The sequence below is a fragment of the Fistularia commersonii genome, chromosome 6 (genome assembly GCF_037954325.1).
Source record: "Fistularia commersonii isolate RoL2024-O1a breed Wild chromosome 6, RoL_Fcom_v1.0, whole genome shotgun sequence".
NCBI lineage: Eukaryota > Metazoa > Chordata > Actinopteri > Syngnathiformes > Fistulariidae > Fistularia > Fistularia commersonii.
This window is the reverse complement of record NC_141289.1, coordinates 1,104,732-1,126,101: the sequence shown is the minus strand read 5'-3', so window position 1 is coordinate 1,126,101 and position 21,370 is coordinate 1,104,732. Positions and strand designations below refer to the sequence as shown.

General features: G+C 45.8%; 1 protein-coding gene across 7 annotated transcripts in view; it reads left to right on the top strand.

Annotated features, from left to right (window-relative positions):
• The window catches only part of lrch1 (leucine-rich repeats and calponin homology (CH) domain containing 1), a 51,859-nt gene extending 30,826 nt beyond the window's left edge, over positions 1–21,033 (top strand). For 2 of the 7 annotated variants that reach the window (XM_086147665.1, XM_086147664.1), the window contains 6 exons: positions 423–495; positions 1,876–2,001; positions 9,593–9,702; positions 9,776–9,913; positions 10,002–10,079; positions 13,599–16,829. In XM_086147665.1, coding sequence (XP_086003791.1) covers positions 423–495; positions 1,876–2,001; positions 9,593–9,702; positions 9,776–9,913; positions 10,002–10,079; positions 13,599–13,892 — 819 coding nt within the window. In that variant the 3' untranslated portion in view covers positions 13,893–16,829. Of the gene's footprint in view, positions 1–422; positions 496–1,875; positions 2,002–9,592; positions 9,703–9,775; positions 9,914–10,001; positions 10,080–13,598; positions 16,830–19,186 lie in introns of those variants that run through there. The other 5 variants (XM_086147669.1, XM_086147667.1, XM_086147668.1 and 2 more) reach the window with 4 other exon arrangements.
• Positions 21,034–21,370: the final 337 nt, after the last annotated feature.

Below are 21,370 nucleotides of genomic sequence, written 5' to 3'. Positions count from 1 at the left end.
TTGCGTAGCTAAATGTAGCAAACAGAGCAGTGCCAGTGCCAAAGTTGTTGCGCGGTATGCTCAAGTGCAACCAGCGAAAGGAACACAGAAGAAGGCAACATGGCGTTGGTATAACCAGCTCGTGTCCGTCCACATGTCGCCATGTAGTTAATGGCGGCGCATCTACTGCCCCGCCTCTTTCTTGTAGTGTATATTATCGCTAGCTCCTCCAGCTACACCACATTTGCCTTTGTCTGAAACAGAACCGCTGCCCTCTAGTGACATCTGACACTAGGGTACCCTGTTCAGGTAGCAACATTAGCATAAATGAGCCTTACGTCTGCGTGCAAAGCCGCTCCCTCCTGACAGAACACCAAACTCTCCCGGATTTACGGGCCAAAAACCTAAAACCTACCTTTCCTTTTCCGCCCCTGTTGCTGCAGCGCCTCGACAGATCCCCGACGGTTGGACTCCCAGCTCTTGCCGGCCCACCTTTCGGACTCAAGCCCCGCTCAGGTGAGTTGGCCCCGGCACCGGATCAACGGCGGCTCCGGTGGTGGTTTCCGGTCGTTTTTACCCGACAGGTACTAATGCTGTCAGTCAAGTGAAAGAACTGGAGGTATCTCTTGTCAGTCTAGCCGTTAGCTACCCTTATTAGCCGAACCTGTGAGGCTCATGGCGGGGCAGTGCTTGCGAAAGTTCATGAGGGTTGAATCACTGACAGCCTTCATTGTGATGCTAGAACGGGATCAGAAAATCCTCTGGTCTTTGTGTTTTGCCCTTCATGTACGGGACGGTCCGCACGGGAGCTTAGCACCACCGGCGGGCCGAGTTGTTTTAGCAAAAGCTTTTGATCCCAGGGTGGGAGAGCGAAGCCCCGAACGAAGCACCAAAGCTCCAAAAAGCCAAAGTTCCTGGTCAGGAAGTTCCTCCTCGTAGCGCCACGATGGGTTGACAAGGGTAGATTAAGCTTTGGTGGAGTTTCTGGGGCAAGACCAGTCCTTCAGCTCACGTAGTTCAGTTTTAATGAACTCTTAGCCGCCCCACTAGCGGGTTAGTATAGTTAGCGGTTAGCAATTAGCATGCTTCCTGGTCCCTGGATCACGGAAGCAAAAGTTTCCTTGGGGGGGTTAAACCACGCCTGGATTAGCATCCTTCTGAGCCTCTCGGACAGCCGTAGCATTCTCTGCCCCCTTGTGGCCAGAGTGAGGTATTACAGCATGACGGGAAATCGTTGATTTTTAGATAATTACTTTAAAAGCATGGCCAACTCTTATTACTTCAGACTTGTGTACTCGTACACCTAACGAAAATAACAGTAGTAGTGCTAACTTGAGGTACTTTATGTAGATGGAATGCTACGCAGCTAAATGCTAATAGAATGGCTAACCTGTACTTCAGTAGTCCTGCATCATCCCATGCGCTGGAACTAGCATCCGTCCGGCCTCCTGTTTCGCTAGCGGCCCGAGTGCGGAAGTCTCGCTGACGGTCGCTAACGTGATGCTAACATGCATGTCGGGAGTTGATTTGCCATGTTGAAAACGCCACTAATCTCGATTTTGTTTTTGTTTTTGTTTTTTTTTTCTGCTGTCTTGTCGTGTTACATGTTGTCACCACCCTCCATCCCCTACCCGCCCCTTCTTCACATGTTTTTGTTTTGGTTTTTTTCTCCACGTTTCACGGCTCCGCCCTCCACCGCATGCTCTTTTCACGTGGACCCATGAACTCGCCACCTGCCTGACTGTATCTCCTCTGGTTCCCTACCAATCAAATCTCTTCTCCACCTCCTCCTGATGGTGTTGTTTTTATTCATCTTGTTTTTCTCGGGGTGTATTTTCGTGGAATGCCTTGCTGGTCCCTTCCCTTCCCTCTACACTCGCCACTTCCCGGTCGTAGCCCCGCCCTCGCTGCCCTGCTCGCCACCTCCTTCCCGTCTCGCCCCCCCCTCCCTCCTCTCGCAGGCCACGCCCCTCCTTAGAGATACGCCTCGTAGCCATGACGACGGAGGCCCGAGCAACCGCGGTAGGTCCTGCTTTTGTTTTCCCCTCGCCGAAGAGGCGAGGCGTGACCTTTCCCCGCCTCTGCAGACGTCTCTTTGACTCAGTGTGATGTTTTGTTGTCGTTTGTTTCGACTTGCTAGCGGTTGCGCGGGAGCGTCTCCTCGCTAGGCTCACGTAGCCAAAGAGGCGACGCCTGACCTTTCCGACTTCAGATTGACTCAGGGCGCCGTGTTTCGGTGCTCTGCCGCCCCGACGGTTGGCGCCATTTTTGCTTCGGCTTTGTCATTTCGTTTGGCTAGTGGTCGCGTTAAAGGGTGCTGTTTTTGCTTCGGTTTTGTCATTTCGTTTGGCTAGCGGTTGCACGAAAGGGCGCCGTTTCGTTAGGCTAGCGGTTGCGCGAAAGGGCGCCATTTTTGCGTCGGCTTTGTCGTTTCGTTTGGCTAGCGGTTGCGCGACAGGGCGCCGTTTTTGCTTCGGCTTTGTCGTTTCGCTACGCTAGCAGTTGCGCGAAAGGGCGCTGTTTCGTTTGGCTAGCGGTTGCGCGAAAGGGCGCCATTTTTGCGTCGGCTTTGTCGTTTCGTTTGGCTAACAGTCGTGCGAAAGGGCACCATTTTTGCTTCGGCTTTGTCGTTTCCTTTGGCTAGCGGTCGCGCAAAAGGGCTTTGCTAACCTACCCTTTAGCTCCAAGAAGCTCATCTGCGCCAGTGGGCGGGGCTTAGCGGCGGAGCGCTGCCGATCCGCCGTCCAATCAGAACGCAGATTCTCCAGCTGATGATTGATTTAAATCTCTCTTTTTGCGTTTGCCGGCCTGTTGCCACGGTAACCCGGCGGGGGGCGGGGTTTCCGATGTCAGGTCAACCGCCGGCGTTATTTTGACTCGACTGCCAAAACGAAGAGTTTGCACCACTGTGGAGCTTTGAGACTGCCACTGCCCGTGTGTGTGTGTGTGTGTGTGTGTGTGTGTGTGTGTGTGTGTGTGTGTGTGTGCGCGTTTGCGCGCTACTCTTTCAAGGTTTCGGTGGTTTTGAATTCGTTTGGAGTTCAGGGTTAGGTTTCGAGGTTGAACTGACGAACATTCTCGCGGAGACAGCTCGTCTGTGCGTGTGTGTGTGTGTGTGTGTGCGTGTGTGCGTGTGTGCGCGTGTGCACGTGTGTGGTGGCAGCAGAGGTTGATCAAAGAGGAGCTTCACCACACCCCCGCTTTCATCTTCGGCTCTTCGTCTGCGAGGTGCATGTCGCAAGTGCATGTGGCAGCGGTTAGATGTGTGTGTGTGTGTGTGTGTGTGTGTGTGTGTGTGTGTTTGTGTGTGTGTGTGTGTGTGTGCGCGCATGTGTGTGTTTGTGTGTTAATTACAGTGGCAGTAGCACAGATGTGTGAGGAGCTACAATTCAGCAGGTCAACGACCCCTCAGAGACTTTCCAAGGGCTTCTTGATTTTGACCTTTGACCTCTTTGATTGGCGTTTGGAAGCAGGAAGTGACGGCTGCGAGTCGAACCTCCAGCCGAATGATTCCCCCTGAAAGGCTCCGCGCTGGAGGTTCTTGAGAACGTCCAGGTACCCTTGGGCTCCCTCCTGTTCCTGTCCTGGCATCGATCAGCTGCTCGCCCCCCCTTTAGCATCAAAATGCTAACATTTTGTGTGGCTAGCTAAAGCTCACGGGAAGCACGATAACTTCACCCCTGATTTTTAAGTAACATTTATCCGCTACCTTTTATACCCGCAAGATCCCGACATCTGGGTACCTCCTAGCTGGTCCATTCCCACGGCCAATCATCTGCCGGCTAGCATGAGTTCATGTAGCATGTTTAAGTTTAGCAGAAGCTGGAAGGGCTTTTTACATCAGGAAAAAAAACAAGGACCCGACTGTCGCTGTACAGAGGAGCTCAGTGAAACTAGCAAACCGACCCCTGCGCTAAGCTAACAGCAGCTAATCCCTTGCAAACAAGCCGCGACTGCGTAAAATAAACAACAGCTCCTCGTGTAACGTGCTAATAGAGGTAGCTTTCAGAGGTCGCTTCTTTTCTGTGATTTTCTTCACAGATGATGAGTTTCTCTGCGCCCAGAAGGTGTTTCGCTTTCGTCCGTGGAACAGACGAAGCGACGGCTAGCGGCGCGCGGCTAAGAAACGGCGCCCGCCGTCACCTGATCGTTCACTTCCTGTCGCGGCCCCGCTACTTTTCAAGGCATTCTTGAATAAGGAAAAGGAAAAACTTCGAAAGAAATACCGATTCCAGACAGTCTAGTGTGGCTTTTCGGACCGTGTGATGTTTTCCCGAGCGTTGCGTTACGACGCCGCGGGTTCCTGCCAGTACACACTCTGCACGTGCACGCGTATTTTTAGCATCTATATTTTTAGGGTTAGATAATGGTCCCTGAAGGAGTATCCCAGTTCCACCACAATAGAATCCAGGATTTTAGATGGATCACAGCCGTCGTGTGTGTGTGTGTGTGTGTGTGTGTGTGTGTGTGTGTGTGTGTGTGTGTGTGTGTGTGTGTGTGTGTGTGTGTGCGCAAGCTGTCCCCGGGGCGAGCGGTTTCAGATGGTCCATAAAAGGACTCTCATATGTTGCAGGAAGTTACAAGCTACCCTCAGCCGATTTAACTGCTCACACACTCCAGTCCGTCAACCGAACACACACACACACACACACATACACACCTTGCAGCTGGTTTTTCTGACCTTTGACCTTCAGAGGAAGGGCTCATCTGTCCTCAACGTTACATCCTCAAGCTCCCTTACGTTCCCTCCCTTCGCAGTCCAGTATGGTCTCAGGAAACTGCAGTACCACCTGGTGCCAACAGGGGGCGCTGTTGCGCACGGTATGCTCAAATGTGACCGATGAAGGGAACGAAAAAGAAGACAACATTGCGTCGGTAGAAAACAGGGAGAAGAGTTGGGTGAGCACTACGGAATCATCTACTGCTACCTCTTTCTTCGAGCATACCGTACCACCAGCTCCGGTGTACTTGGAAGGGAACTCTGCACTTCCCCTTAGTCGATGTACCGCTTCGCCGATGTAAAGCACGCACGGGAAGTATGTGGACGTTTGACGACGTTCCGTCCGATCTTTAGCTTTAGCGAGGAGCAGCGCTAGCCGTGACCCCGAGTTCTGGATAGCTTATGTCTGGTATGCTTATTTTGGGCGACTTTGGCTCATCTTGCATCAAAGATGACCCTCTTTGGGATTTACTTGTCCGTTCACAGACACTGATAGCCCAACGGCGCTAGTTTGCAAAGCCTGCTTCAGAATTAGCTTATGTTGGCACACTAGTGTGAACGAGCGTCTGAGCGCCATGTGAACGGGAGGCCGAAATGCTAACGTAGAGGCTGTAACCCAAGTCTTATGAAAAGCCTTAAAACGCGGTAATTGCATGAAGCTACACGTTTGTTTTAGCAACAATGCTAGGATAATCTTGGGTTCGCTAAAGGCTCCCACTGAGCATCTGTTGACCGCACACAGCTAAATGCTGGCTGAGCGGGCGACTGTGTCGCTAAGAGCAACTGCGATTCATCAGCTAAGAATAGCGAGTTAGCCTGGATGTATTCTGCATAACTAGCACATTAGCCTGGAGTTGCTTGGCATATCTGTCTGGTTAGTCTGGAGTTGCTTGACATTACTAGCATGTTAGGAGATTTTTGGCCTAGTTATCAAGTTATTCTGCAGCTGCTTGGCTGAACTAGCATGTTAGCCAGGAGATGCTCGACATTACTAGCATGTTAGCCAGGGGGATGCTTTGCAAAACTATCAGATTAGCCTGGAGATGCTTGATATTGCAAGAAGGTTAGCCTGGTGGCTCTTGACGCTATTAGCACGTTTGCACTGAGACCCTTGGCATAGCTTTAGGGTTAGTCTGGAGCTGCTTGTCTTAACTAGCAGGTTAGCCTGGAGATGCATGAAAAACTAGCAGGTGAGCCTGGATGCACAAGCGCTTTCCAACTAATAGTCTGTCAGCCAAAATCAAGATGGCGGCTTGTCGCTAAACTGTTTGTCATGGAAGCTCGTCAACGTCTTGTGTTAAGGATTTTTTTTTCAGGGAGAAACAACATTGCTAACTAAGCTAACAAGCTAGTGTGGCTATAGCTATTGTGGGGGAGGACAATAACATTGGTTAACTAATTGTTGTGATTAAGACGTCTAAAAGAAAGAAGTTGAGTGATTTTCATGCCAACGCTTTATTGTCCATCCTGGCAGTAGGTGGCCACACACACACACACACACACACACACACACACACACACACACACACACTTCGTAACCCAGTAAACGAAACTCCTTCCTAGTCTCGCCTTCCAGGCCTGTTTTTTTTTCTTTAACCTGTTTTTTTCTGTAAACTGGAGACGCCAGAGTGTGTGTGTGAGTGTGAGTGTGTGTGTGTGTGTGTGTGTGTGTATGTTTCCGCATGAGGAGGTTTATATGTTAGTGTGATAAGATTATGACTAATGGACTATAATGGGTTCAGGCCTCGGGGACGATGACATCATCAGGATCTGACACGCTCGCATCATCGCCGCTCCTGACCTCATTAACAGCCAATCATCACCCTGCGTGGGTGTGTGTGTGTGTGTGTGTGTGTGTGTGTGTGTGTGCGTGTGTTCGCGCATCTCTACGGGCTAGAATGATGAGCTGTGTGATGTGCGATCATGGGTCTGTGTGTGTGTGAGTGATGTTACTTGCGCATGTACATGTACTTGTACACCAATCTGTGTGTGTGTGCGTGTGTATGTGTGTGTGTGCGTGCGTGTGTGCATGCATGGTTGTGTATGTGTGTGTGTATGTTTTACCCCAGTTAGAGGTTCAGCTTAGGTTAAGAGACCATGGAGGGTTATACTTTGTGTGTGTGTGTGTGTGTGTGTGTGTGTGTGTGTGTGTGTGTGTGGTGTGTGTGCGTGTCTGTGTGTGTGTGCGTGCGTGCGTGTGGTGTGTGTGTGTGTGTATGTGTGATATGTTACTCGCGTATACTTCTTCATGTACTACAAATATACATAATTGTTCCATTGTGTGTGTGTGTCTGTAAGGGAGAGTGTGTGTGTGTGTGTGTCTATGTGTGTGTGTGTGTGTGTGTATGTAAGTTTCACCCCAGTTTGAGGTTCAGTTTAGGTTAAGAGACCATGAAGGGTTGTACTTTTTTTATGTGTGTGTGTGTGTTTGTGTGCATGCGTGTGTGTGTGTGTGTGTGTGTGTGTGTGTTTGTGTGTGTGCGCATCTCCATGCGGTAGAATGATGTGTGTGTGTATATGTGTGTGATATGTTACTCGCGTATGTACTTCTACATCTACTACAAATATACATACATTTATATACAAATATACATTTTAGATGGATCACAGCCATCGTGTGTGTGTGTGTGTGCGTGTGTGTGTGTGTGAGTGTGTGTGTGTGATATGTAACTATATCTCCACATTGCAGTTAAATGATAGATTAAATAAAAATTGAGCGGATGTAATGAACAGCCTTCATCACCAGTTTCATAACGTGATCCCATCTCAGATGTGGAGTTTTATATCGCTAACTTTCTTTACAGACTAGCATCGCTAGCCCGCTTTGCTAACTAGCCAAGGCCGTCCGTTCTAATCCCGGGGATTTTAATCCAGCGGTGTCAGTTGCATCCGTGCTTTTGTCCCAGGCTAATTAAAAAAAAACTCACTCCTTTTACCTGTAACTTTCTCTCGATGTTAGGTGACATCTTTTCAATCCGTTAGCCTGGCGCTAAGACCCAGGCTAACGTTGGCTAACTCGCTTTTTCTCGGGACACATTTTCTCCACCATTTTCATCGCACGGTCTTTAATAAAGTCACCCTCGCTAAAAGGTTTGCGGTGCTTTGTTGATTTTAGCCGCTGTGCTAACAAAACAACTTCTGGTTGCTTTAATTTTCAGCGCGTTTGTTCGCCGTTAGCTTGTTTTCGTTAGCATGTTTCGTCTATTGGCGCCTCTTAATATTGAACTCTTTGAAAACAGTTGTTTCGTACATCACTAGTCCTGCAAACGGTGGCCTTCGCTGTCAACGTGTCTCTTTTTAGTTCAGCTCGCCATTTTAGAAATGGGCTAAAAGTTAGCATGGGATGACAGTTCACACAGGGGTCACATGACCAGAGTGCAGCCACAGGTCTACTGTCACCTTCTGGTGAAATATAAAAGTGTTTTTTACATGAGGTCTTCCTCCCGTGGCGCTTAACGACAGGAGGGGTGGTTGACCTTCAGGCGGTCGCCATGGTAACAGAAAGGCAACCCAGTTGTATTGGTTCTCCTTGGTTCCCTCCAAGGTTCTCCATGTTCCTCCCGTCCCTGAGACTCCAAACTGGTCCGAACGACAGCTGACCTGTCCAGGTTAAGCCCCGCCCCTCGCCCAAGCGCCCACCGGGATTGGCTCGGTGGCTGTAGGGGAGCTTTGAGTGACGGATGAAGCCCCGCCTCCAAGCGAGAGCGTCAGCTGGGATTGGCTGAGCCAGCGGAGATGATGAATGAATGAGTGGATGAATAAGAGAATAATGAGTGAATGATTAATGAATGAATGAGTGAAAGAATGAATGAATGAGTGAATAATTAGCGAATGATTAATGAATGAATGAGTGAAAGAATGAATGAATGAGTGGATGAATGAATGAATGATTGATTGGATGAATAAGTGAATGATTAATGAATGAATGAGTGAATGAATGAATGAATAAGTGAATATGAGCAAATGATTAGTTAATGAATGAGTGAAAAAATGAATGACTGAGTGAATGAATGGATGAATAATTGAATGATTAATGAATGAATGAGTGAAAGAATGGATGAATGAGTGGATGAATAAGCGCATTGATGAATGGATGATTACTAAATGAATGAATAAGTGAATAATGAGCGAATGATTAGTTGATGAATGAGTGAATGATGAGCGAATGATCGATTTGAATGATGAATGAATGAATGAAAGAATGAATAAGTGGATGATTAACAAATGAATGGATGAAAGAGGGAATAATGAGCAAATGATTAGTTAATGAATGAGTGAAGAGTGAATGAATGACTGGATGATGAACGAATGAAGATTGGATGAATAAGTGAAGTGATGAGTGGATGATTAACAAATGAATGGATGATTAATAAGTGAATAATGAGGGAATGATTAATGAATGAATGATAGAATGATGAATGGATAATTTATAAATGAATGAATTAATAAGTGAATTGATGAGTGGATGCTTAATGAATGAATGAGTGAAAGAATAGATGAATGAGTGGATGAATGAATGAAATAATGAAACTAGCACTAGCATGCTAGCTTCCTCGTCCAGAGCCTTTCAGGAAAACGCTCTGCCACTCTGTGGCCCCCTTGTGGCAGAACACGGGTACTACACTCCAAGATTTTTATTTTTTTTTATTTTTTATTTATTTATTTATTTTTTTATTTAATTTTATTTTTTATTTTATTTTTTAGAAATGAATAAATGAATGCTCCATCCTCTCGGGCGTGGGTGGAAATTTCTTGTTGTTGCCACGGTTACCCACATGAGATTTCTTTCCCTTTTTTTTTTTTGGGTTGAATCGCCGGTGAAAAAAGCGAACTTTTTTTTTTTTTATCCTCGTCACCGACCATCTTCTCCTGGTCCGTCGTATCTCCTTGCAGTTTTCCTGAGGAGCCACAAGAGCCTGGAGTCGGTGGACCCCCAGTTCACCATGAGGAGGAAGATGGAGCAGCTGCGAGAGGAGCTGGAGCTGATGGAGCAGCTGAGAGACGTGAGTGACGCCGCCGAGGAGAAAGAACCCGGAGATGTTCGGAGGTCAAAGTTCACCCGGATCCTCCTCGCAGAGCATCGAGAGCCGGCTGAAGGTGGCGCTTCCGGAGGACCTGGGCTCCTCGCTGATGGACGGCGTGGTCCTCTGCCACCTGGCCAACCACGTTCGTCCTCGCTCGGTCGCTAGCATCCACGTGCCCTCGCCCGCGGTGGTACGGCCCGACCTCCCCGCGACCTTTGACCCCTCCCGCCGAGGTCCACCGACGTCGTCAGCGACCTCGTTCTCCTGTGTGTCCGCAGCCCAAGCTCAGCATGGCGAAGTGCAGGCGGAACGTCGAGAACTTCCTGGACGCCTGCAGGAAGATCGGCGTGCCGGAGGTAAGAAGAACACCGACCCCACCTGGACTGGGATGTTTACAAGTTTTTTTTAATTAGCTTAAAATCGAAAGCACCTGATTGGGTGGAGATGAGTTGTACCCGGACCTGAGCGCCTGGTTGGGCGGAAATTCGCAAAATTTATTTTATTTATTCGTCTTATCATCGTATTTATTTAACCCTTGTGTTGTCTTGCGGGTCAAAAGTGACCCAATACCAAGTTTAGCTGTAGAAAAAACACCTTAACCTATTTTTTTCAAACTTGAAATTTGATGACTTTTCCTAAAGAGACCCCAGAATTAGAAAAAGTGATACTTCTTTTTTGTTTATGTTATTTTGGGGAGTAAACACAATGTTAAGATCGCACAAGGGTTAAAAACTGGGGTGTCGCCTCCTGAAAACCCCCGACTTCGGATCCGTCAGAGACGTTCAGGTCCGGGTTAAGAATCGGTTTCTTTAAAAAGACGATCAATCAATATTTTGTTTTCCAATATTTCTTAAAATGAAAACCTGAAAACACCCCAGTCCGGCCGAGGGAGGCTCCGCCCCTTCCTCCCTCCGTCGAGCCGAAGCCGCACCTCCTCGGTTCTCCATATTTCCTGAAAGGGGCGGGGCTTGTTGGAAAGGGGTGGGGCTAATGGAGAAGGGGCGGGGCTAATATGGGAGTGGGCGGAGTCAGGAGACGGGAGGAGGAGCGTGCGCTTCGGCGTGCCGGTCCGTCCCCGGGAGGACGCCGAGGTCGACCCCAAAATGGGTTTTTCTGGGCCGACAGGAAGAGGAAGTGAAAGAAGGGGCGTGTCACTTCCTGTTCCTGAAGGGGCGGAGCTCTCGGCCTCCTCTCAGGGCCGCCTGACGTTCCCCTGCAGCCGCGGCTTCCAACCCCCAACTCCCGTCCCGATTCGCGCAACGCCGACTCATCGCTGCCATCATGGCCGCCTGCGGCAACCGGCTTCCTCCATTCCGACCCCCGCTAGCCCCATCACAGCTGTGTATGTGTGTGTGTGTGTGTGTGTGTTAAAATCCAACCCAAGCTGTGTGTGTGTGTGTGTGTGTGTGTGTGTGTGTGTGTGTGTGCGTACTGAACCCATGCGGGTTCCATGTTGTGTTCCCGAAGTCGTATTTTTCGATCGGACGCCGCTCCCTCGTGTAGCACAAGTACTCCCAGCGCTGCTAAATGCTACTCCAGGTAGCTAGCTTGACGCTACTAAAATAAAAAGCACATTAATGTGTAATTTTTCCCTTTTTTCGCAGTATTTTATCGTACCCGAGCATTCGAGGTACTTCTTTGAGGTACCGCGGGAAAACAACACATTCTATTATTTACTGATTAGTATTGATAACGAAGGTAAAAGCTGATTAGCGGTCATGCTTGTTGGATTTAAAGTGGTTTTATGTATTTGTGTTTTATCAATACTTTAATGGTCCATCCCACCCCCACAACAATGGTATGTTCCCATTTGAGGACATTGGGACTTCATCTTGGAACAGCCTCCTCTATCTAATGTAAGCTCTGTATCCCAAATATTAAGCTAGAGGGGGCAACAAGTTGACAAGAGTCAATGAAGACTTGATGAGTAGAAGGTGGGGCAGTGAAAGGTGAGGAGCAACATCTTGAAGTTGCCAAAGGAATGGGGGGCACTAAGGAAGGGGTCCCAGGTATGATACCAGCTGAAGAACTCTGGAGGAGCTGGAGTTTGTGGAGGGATTTGTTTGGGAGACAGAAAAGAGGGGAGTAGCAGTGCTCAAGAAGGTGAGGAGGCCATGGATGGCATGAAGAAAGGGTGGAGCTTAATGGACCAGTTGACTGGTGAGACAATGTACCATCTAGGATGATACCCTGAGTGGAGGTAAGGTCTGAGGAGCTTCCGGTGTTGATGCAGAAACCAGGATGGAGGCTGCACCGACAAGGAGAACTTGAGTTTTGTTGCTATCAAGCTTGAAAAGGTCAGCGTAGAACCTTGATTTGGAGGTACTGGACCCTTCACGGAAACACAGCTAGTCACTCCCTTGTTCTTATCAAGACTTGAGAAAGGTGGAAGCAGCACAGCTGAGGAGAACTTGTCATAGGAGAACCATGACTTGTGAACTCTGAGGTAGTCAGAAATGGAGGAGGGTGGAATTGGGCTTGGAGATGTAGAGCTCGGTGAGCATGCAGATGATGAATGGAAGGGACACCAGAACTGATCCCTGAGGGCCGCCAAGGAATGGGAGGACTGGAACTGAAGTTGGAGGGACTGAGCAGAGATATGGAGGCGATCGGGCGAGGGGAGGGTAGCGGATGCCGATGGTTGTCAGAGACAGGGAGGGTGACAGTGATGTACGCCGGAGAAGACTACATGTCTGGTATCTTCTGACCAAGTGGAGAAAAAAACCTGAGTTTGTTCTTGTTCCAACTGGTTTCGGGAGTACATGTCCAGACCTGCCCCCCACAGCACCACAGAGACCATTAAAGATGCTATCCCTCCTTCCTCCCTTCCTTTCCTTCCTTTGTCTTTCCTTCCCTTTGGCAGAAACAGGAAACCCTTTGGACTCTGTATTCCCCTTGCCGTCGTCCATGGTTGTGCCAATAAAGGTCGTTCGGATTTGAAGGAACTTTTTTATTCATCCATTCGTCGTCCGTACCGCCTACCCTGCAGGGGCTGTAGCCTATCCCGGCTGTGCTTGTGCAAGAGGCGGGGTTTACCCTGGATCGGTCCATCCCAGGGATACATGTTGAAGCATACAAGTATTCACAAGTAACAGAACGACACACAATATTCAGTGGTCCGTTCAGACCTCGTCCGATGACGGTCGGGATAGGCTCCGCCCCTCCCTCAAGCGCAGGCCAGACGGCACAGACGATGAACGAATGAATTTGTCTATGTCCTGGAGCTGTGAGCGTGCAGAGTGCAAAGGCGTTGAGCTTCATTGACCCCGTCTTCTGTCTCCACCCCGAGCTACTCTTCTGACCTTCGACCTCCACCCTGCTGCTTGCTAACTGGTTCCCACCCCCGCTAACGCAGATGCTACCGCCCGCCGGCTTCCTCGCCACAAGCTAACATGCTATTAGCTTCTGTGCTATCGTGCTAGCCTGCTGCGCCTGACCGCGCCGGCACTCCTGCCCTCCTCCCTCATCCCTCCATCACCTCCTGAGCAGTGAGGAGAAAGAGAGGAGAGGTGAGGTCCCTTCATCCATCCATCCGTTAATTTCTCATCATCCCAGTTAGCGCTTCCCCGCTCGTTGCTATGGTAACCATCTCTGCCTCGCCACCGGCTCTGTGACCTCCCGCGGCCTCTTGGTGTTCACCGTTTAACCTCCTGCCTTTTTCTTTCTCTTCCTTTCACCTTCCGGCTGGAATCGCACCTCGGCCTCCTCTTCCTCCTTCTCTTTCACCCTTTTTTTTTGGTCATCCCCCATTTTTTTTCCCAAAAAAATATATTGCCCTCCCTTTCTATCTTCTCTCCTTCCTTTCTTTTACCACTCTCCCCTTCCCAACTTTGTTTTTTTTCTGTTCCTCCCTTCGCCTTCCGGGGGGGCGGCAGTCTACCCTTTGCTCCCCCTACGACATCATCCAGTGCCGCCTACCGCCGGTTTGCGCCACTGTTCGGACGCTGGTCGCCCTGAAGGCGGCGTCTTCGGACAGGAAGCAGGAAGAGGCGACCCCGCCCGCAAACCCCGCCCCCTCCGGGGCATCTCAGACTCCCTTATTGGTCTCCGTTACCACTCAAACCCCGCCTCCGGCTTGGCAGATCTGGGACCTGGTTGGCTCCAGCCTGGTTCACATCCTCTGCCTGGTCCTGCTCTTCGTGGCCTATACTTGGAGCGAGTTGACGTAACTGTCTCCTCCGCCAACGAAGCCCCTCCCCCTTTCACGCACAGGCTCCGCCCCCTTACTTAAGCATACATGTCACGTTTTGATATCGCTTGTGACGTCGACATGTGTCAATAAAGGGAAACTACACCCGGATAGTACTTATTAGTGGGAAACCTTTTGTTTATTTTACCCCGCGGATCGTAACCATGGTGACTAAAATGTTCTCGTAAAAAAATGCTACGACGTTAGCTTCCAGGGGCTTCAGTACTGTTCAACGCGTGGATCCTGGCGCGACGCTCGATCCGTCCGGGAACTGACTCGGCCACACCGTCCGCCTCGCTAGCCTCGCAGAAATCAAATAGCTAAACGCTATTTAGCCGTGATGCTAAAGTTGTTGTTTGGACAAGCTAACGAGACGCGCAGAAAGGCCAGATGTTCCTCAGATAATGGGACCCCGCTCCAAGGAGAACCAGAAAACAAACATTTAAGAGCCTCTTAAGAGAAAAAGGGGAATGAGACCTAAATGTTAGCATGCCAAGCTAATTTCTCCGTCCCATCTGATAGCTTCTTCACCTCCGCACTATCGCTTTAAAACCTCCACTCCAGCATTGTCTTCTTCAGCGAACGAGCCCACAAGGAGGGGAGGTTCTGCACCTGCTTCCAGCTTCCTTCCCCAAACCCAAAAATCTTCCCCAAAATCTCTTTTTCCGACAATCTACACTCGGAAAACCGGAAGGTTGGGTTTGTCGTTTGCACTAAACGGACGTCTGATGCAAGCCAGGAACAAGGCGCGGCAGGAAGTCGCCAGGACCTCGGGAGATCCTGGAAGTGTAGGTTCAGGATCTATTCTTGTTTTTTTGTTCTCTCCTGACTTTGGTGCCCACGTTTTTCTCCGCCATCTTGGAACGAATCGAAAAGATGGCATTGTTTACCTTGTTACACCGCCTCCAGAAACGTAGTCAGGTCAGGTTTTATTTGTTTCTGGCGCCAAATCGCAACACAGTCACCTGAAGACACCTTCAGAGCTTGTCTGGACCTCGCCCTTCAGAGACGCAACATGCTGGAAACAACTGCCTTTTACCGGCGCAGAAACCTTGGATGGACCACAACTCCATGTGGGAGGCCTCTTGCTTCAACCAGGAGATAGAAGGACAGTGAAATGGAAGGCAAGAATGCGATAGAGACAGTAGGGTATGAGGGTTAGGAGGTACTAATTATCTAATACAAGTAGTGCTAACACTTACATGCTAATGACTCATATGATACATTGATACCTTTAGTATACATAAAAAAGATAACAATAGTGGATGACTGGCGGGACACTGCAGTAGATCAAGCCACGCCCAGGATATGATGGGTTATCCCCAAGCAGAGTAAGCCTATCGCAGCTTAACTGGGGGCTAGCCAAGTGCTAACTGTATGCTTTCTTAGAAAGGAAGGTTTCAGGGAAAGTACCCTGTGCTTCTTTAGGAATTGGTACCCGGTACCCCTTTAGTTCCTGGTACTTGGTACTGTTTTAATACCTGGCACCCGGTACCTCTTGAGTTACTTATACTGTTTTAGTACCTGGCACCCGGTACCTCTCAAGTTACTGGTACCCAGTACTTTTTTGGTACCTGGTACCCGGTACCTCTAGTTCCTGGTACCCGGTAACCCTTTAGTTCCTGGTCCTTGGTACTGTTTTAATACCTGGCACCCGGTACCTCTTCAGTTCCTGATACCTGGTACTGTTTTAGTACCTGGCACCCGGTACCTCTTAAGTTACTGGTGCCCAGCACTTTTTTAGTACTTGGTACCCGGTACCTTTTTAGCTCCTGGTATCCGGTAACTCTTTAGTTTATGGCACCCAGTACTGTTTTAGTACCTAGTACCTCTTTAGCTTGTGGTACCTGGTACTTTTTTGATACCTGGCACCCGGTACCTCTTTAGTTTCTGGTGTCCAGTACTGTAATTGTACCTGGTACCCGGTACCTCTTAAGTTTGTGATACCTGGTACTGTTTTAGTGCCTGGCACCTGGTACTTTTTTAGTACCTGGTACCTGGTACCTCTTTAGTTCCTCGTATCAGTAAAGTAACTCTTTACTTTATGGCATCCAGTACTGTTTTAGTATCTGGTACTGTTTTAGTACCTGGTACCCGGTACCTCTTTAGTTCCTAGAACCTGATACTGTTTTAGTACCTGTTCCAGAGCAGTGAGGGAGCCATGAGCACAGACGTGATCGAAGAAGAGAGAAGCTTTCATTGCACTTTAAAGAGGTAAATAAGGAAGTAGGTCAATCAGTCTGTGTTTTAGTGCTTGATCCTCTTCAAACTTTAATGTAAACATTGGACACATTAGACTCCGCAGACGTCATCGTCGGCCAAATCAGAGTGAGTCCCAAAATACCAACGTTCTTTTACACGGAACCAACTTGTTAGCATGCCTGTACTTTTGCTTTAAATGCTAAAACTAGTATATATAGATTTTATTTCGCATCAGTTTACATATATGAGACGTGCAGAGACTGAAGATCGGCTTTGGCAACGGCGGCAGCTTAAACATGGTGATCTAGTGCGCAAGCTAACGCTCCGTGAACGTAAGCGGAGCGACCGTTTGTTTTCCGTGACACTCTCAGCACCAAACACCACCTTGGCGCCTTCTCCACGAGCAGGTGGGGTACGTTCCAGCAAGCACAGCATTCCTGCTAATAGCAGGAAGCCACATTTGAAGACACTTCCTCCCATTTCCTTCTTCTGTTTGTTGATTTTCCCGCTGCTGTCTCCTCGTATCCTGATATGCAACAGGACTGTTCTCTCTGCGGGGAGTACCCGAAGGGCTACGGACAACCAGAGGACTTTAAGGAGTACAAGTACACGTTAGTACTCCAGCTGTTTACTGTAGAGGGTCTTAGAGGGTTAGAATAGTACTGTATACCACGCAGAGGTAGATAAAATAAGGAACGTTGGATGTTCTAACACAAAGAGATGTTTTGTGGTTATTCGGTGTCTGATTAAATGAATGAATGAGTGAACGAGTGTGAGGCTACCCGCCGTGAGCATGAAAGCACTCCCTTGTGCAAATGTACCCAATGTCTGTGGAGGTTCTCAGTCACCCAGGTCATAGTGAATTGTCAAACTCTTCTTGTCTTGGCAACTGGACTTGAGTTTCTTCACCTGGTTCACCCCTCATCCGATCTTCAAAACCCTGGCAGTTCTATTTGGAAACTCCCTAGGGTCATTAGAAGGGAGGTAGCCTCAGGTGAAGAAAGCCTCTCTGATGAGGGGTGAACCGTCCACAGGTGAAGAAACTCAACTCCAGTTGCCAAGACAAGAACAGTTGGGCAAAAATAATGTACCTAATGATATCCCGTGGGAGTGGGCGTTCCCCTTTTTGGTTTAACTTGAATCCACCATTGAGGGATTACTGGGTCTGCAGAGGGGGCGGAGTTTGTAGGCCTTAATGTCTCCATACACTATATATAGCTCATTTTTAGCAATGTGGGATGGTATGGTTGCGCAGTGGTTAGCATTCCGGGTTCCTCCCACAGTCCAAACACATGTAGAAGCTTCATTGGAGACCCCATGAGAGGGGCGAGAGTTGTATGTCTCCAGATGGATCCACGGTGAACCCCGCCTCTCGCCCAATCACAGCCTCCGTAGGCTACCTCCCCTCCCCGCAAGCCCGAGTCCAGGTTACGCCAGGTTATTTTGAAACGTCTGCAGTGTCCTACTTCCTGTTGTGATTAGAACACTGCTACCGTCATTTCTGGACTATTAGCCGCTAAGTTTTTCACAGGTTTAAACAATCATGTGGCTAATTTGTGGATTTATATGGGCTAACGAACTTCACAACGCCGAAATATTAATCCCGGTCACATCAAGCCAATGAGAGTTTAACTTCAATTAACTTTCGTAAAAAAGAATAGAAAAAAATTTAGAAAAAAAAACTGAAAGACAGAAAAGCCACATTAACATTTTTATTATGTAAACCAACTTGAACATTTCAAACTTATTTGATTTCTTATTCGTTGACCAGGCATTTTAATACTTTGATATCAATTTCTTTTTTTTTTTTTTGGTTGTTTTTTTTTGATACATTTTCAGGCAAAATTTTAACTGAATTTTGGAGAAAAAAAAAATCCTAATTTCTTTTTATTATTTATTTGTCACTGATTTTATCACATTTAATTTTATTTTTTTTTACACAGATTTGTAAGGTAGAGGCAACATTTGAAAGAAAAATAAAATAAAAGAAAAGAAACATCTGAATTCATAACAAAACAAAATGGCCAGAAAAATCTAAAAAATCCATTTGTTTTGTTTTTTTGTTGTTTATTTTTTAATACATTTTTGCGTGAATTTTTAAAATGAATTTTTTTGGGGGGAAATGCTTTTTTTTTTTTGCTATTTTTGATTGAATTTAATTTTCTCGTCATTATTTAACAAAGGTATAAAGAAATGAAAAAGAAACTGGAAAATAAGTCTCCAAATTTGTAATAAATTACCTGAAATTAGGAAAATATTTTTTTTATCTCACCCTCAAAAGCAACCATTTTTTAATTATTAAAAATATAAAGATCTGATCGATAAAAAGGCCACGTTTGAAAAAAATTGCCAAATTAAGGAAAAACAATAAAAAATTCAATCAAGAAATTATCAACCAAAAAATTTAAGAACTATTTTCAAATACAGATTTCAAACTGATCTGATTAATCGATTATTGACCCACCAGGAATTTTGATACTTTAAGGCCCTTTTTATTTTAGGATTATTTCCTTGTTTTTTGAAAAAAAAAAAATATTCGGGCAACTTTTCAAACATATTTGGGTAAAATAAACCCTGCTATTTTTTTCAATTAATTTGTGGATTTTTACAGGCTAACGAATTTCACTGGAAAAATATTTGGAAGAAATTCTGTCCAATTCCGACACCGAAAAAGACGACTTTAGCAGTTTTAGCTACTGGGTTTTTAATTTTTTTAAACCAGTGTTACAGCCCCTATTTGGGGGAAAAAACAATTTATAGTACGTATTTATTTAAAAGTAAAAAAAATCCTTCTGGTCGTTACAAACACTCTTTTTTTTTTTTTTCTTTTTTTTCAAATTTCAGCTAATATTCAGGTGCGCTAAATAGTCTGAAAATGACGGCGCTACTACAAGATGCTACTCGGGTACTAGTTTAGGATCGGGGTGGATTAAACCCAAAGTGATCTTAAACGTCACCTAGCAGTCGCTAACTCACGCTCGCCGTCTAAATCCTCTGTCGCCGTTTGTTTTTGTTTGTTTTTTTTCTTCTTCTTTTGTCCTTCTGCTTCTGCGCCTTCCTTCGCCATCCTAGGACAAGCTGTGCCTCCCCCACCACATCCTAGAGGAGAAAGGCCTGGTGAAGGTGGGCATCACCGTCCAGGCGTTGGTGGACGAGGCCTCGCCGAAGCACGGCCCGCTGACGTGAACCCGAGCTCGACCCCCCCCCTACCCTCCCCGACGGACGGACGGACGGACGCACGGGATTGGTCAAATCGCTCCGCCGCCGCCGCCACCTTTTTCCACATGTTTTTTATTTTCTTTTTTTTTAATGTTTCTTATCTAAATGTAACCTGCCATGAAAAGCAGGAACCTGGGGGGGGGGGGGGGGGGGGGGGGGTTCATGGGTGATACCAAGTTTCCACGGGGGGGGGGGGTTCCAACACCGCCATTTTTTCCAGGAAAGACCAAAACGAGGCACAGTCATACGGCTACTCACATTTTGGCCCTCATTTATATATATAATATATATATATATATATAACAAATCATTTATATATACATATATAATTTGTAATTATATATATATATATAAATGCATATATAATTTATATATGAACATACATTTTATATATATTATATAGTTTATCTATATAATATATATAATAAATGGAATCATTTAGTTACATAAATTTAATTTCTGTATGAATAGAAATTATGTCTATATTATATACATTTTTATATATAATATATATATATATTTACTTATATATATCTTACATATGATAAAGTATATATACTGAGCTATATATAGTTTAAATATAAATTATATACATCAAAATCTATGTATATAATTTGTTTTTATGATTTATATATAAGTGTGATTTATATATACTAATTGTATATAATATATATAATTTATTTTATATCTTTATATATATTATATATGATAAAGTGTATAATTTGTTCCGTGTATAATTTTAATATAAATTATATATGGAAAAATTTTATACATAATTTATATATAAATGATTTAAAAATAAATTTTAATTGTATATGATATATATAAGTATGTTATATATATTATATATGATAAATGTTATATATATAATTTAACTATAAATTATGTATATATAATATATATAGAAATACATACTACATGTATATCTATATATAGTATATATATATGATAAATTATATATATATATAATTTATATTTAAGTGTAATTTATATATATAGGTATGTATATATATATATATATAAATGAGGGAAGCTACGTGCTAAAAGAAAGGGAGGATTGGAGGAAGAGAAACGTGTGAAATATTTCGATTCGTTGAAGATAAAGGTCTAAAACTGGGAGGGGATGTTTTTTAGCCTCCGGGTTGCTAACCGAGTTAGCTTTTAGCTTTTTGTTTGTTTTGGGAAAGTTTCAATGTAACGTCGGCCCCCCAACGCTTCCACATTTGTTAACGCTGTTTAATAAAGTCACTCAAAGTCGGGGTTTGAACCTCCGGTCGCCATGGAAACCACCTGGAATATTTTTTTTTTTAGCATTTTAACCCCCCTTTCCATTTCCTCCCGTCCTGGTCATGTGATGCGTGATTGGACGCGGCATTTTTATTTTATTTTAATTTTTTAGCGCTCCTGGGAGGGGGGGGGGGGTTATTGGGTAGGCAGGGCTTTTCACAGCTATTTGTATTTAAAATATATTTATAATATAAAGAGAATCAAACTTTGGGTTGTTGTACACATTGGAAAATGAAATATTCCAAGTGAAAAAAAAACAAAAACAAAAAAGTATTTTTCTCTAATATATTTTAGGTATAACTGCGTTTTTATAAAGTGTGTGTCTGTATGTGAGCGTGTGTGTGAGTGTGTGTGTGTCCAAGCGTTTCTTTCTCCTGTTGGGGGGGGGGGTTACTTCAAAAAAAAAATAAAAAGGTTTTATTTTCTAAAATGGTGCCAAAACCCTAATCAATGCTAGGAAAGACCAGAGGTCAAAGGTCAGCGCAGGCTTCCTTTAATGTGTGTGAGGGAGTAAATGTCGCCCCCTACTGGTGGCTTCTGGAACTGCAGCCTCCTTTATAACTATACACCCTTTTAGAATTATTATTTAAATTCATGTTACTGTAATTTAAATATTTTTTGTCGACGTGCATAGGATCTACACTTTAATATTCAACCAAACTGCATTAATAGATTTAATATTTTAACCCAGCAGAGTCTCAGCAGAGGAGACGCACTCTCAAACCCCCCATATATAAGTATGAATTATAT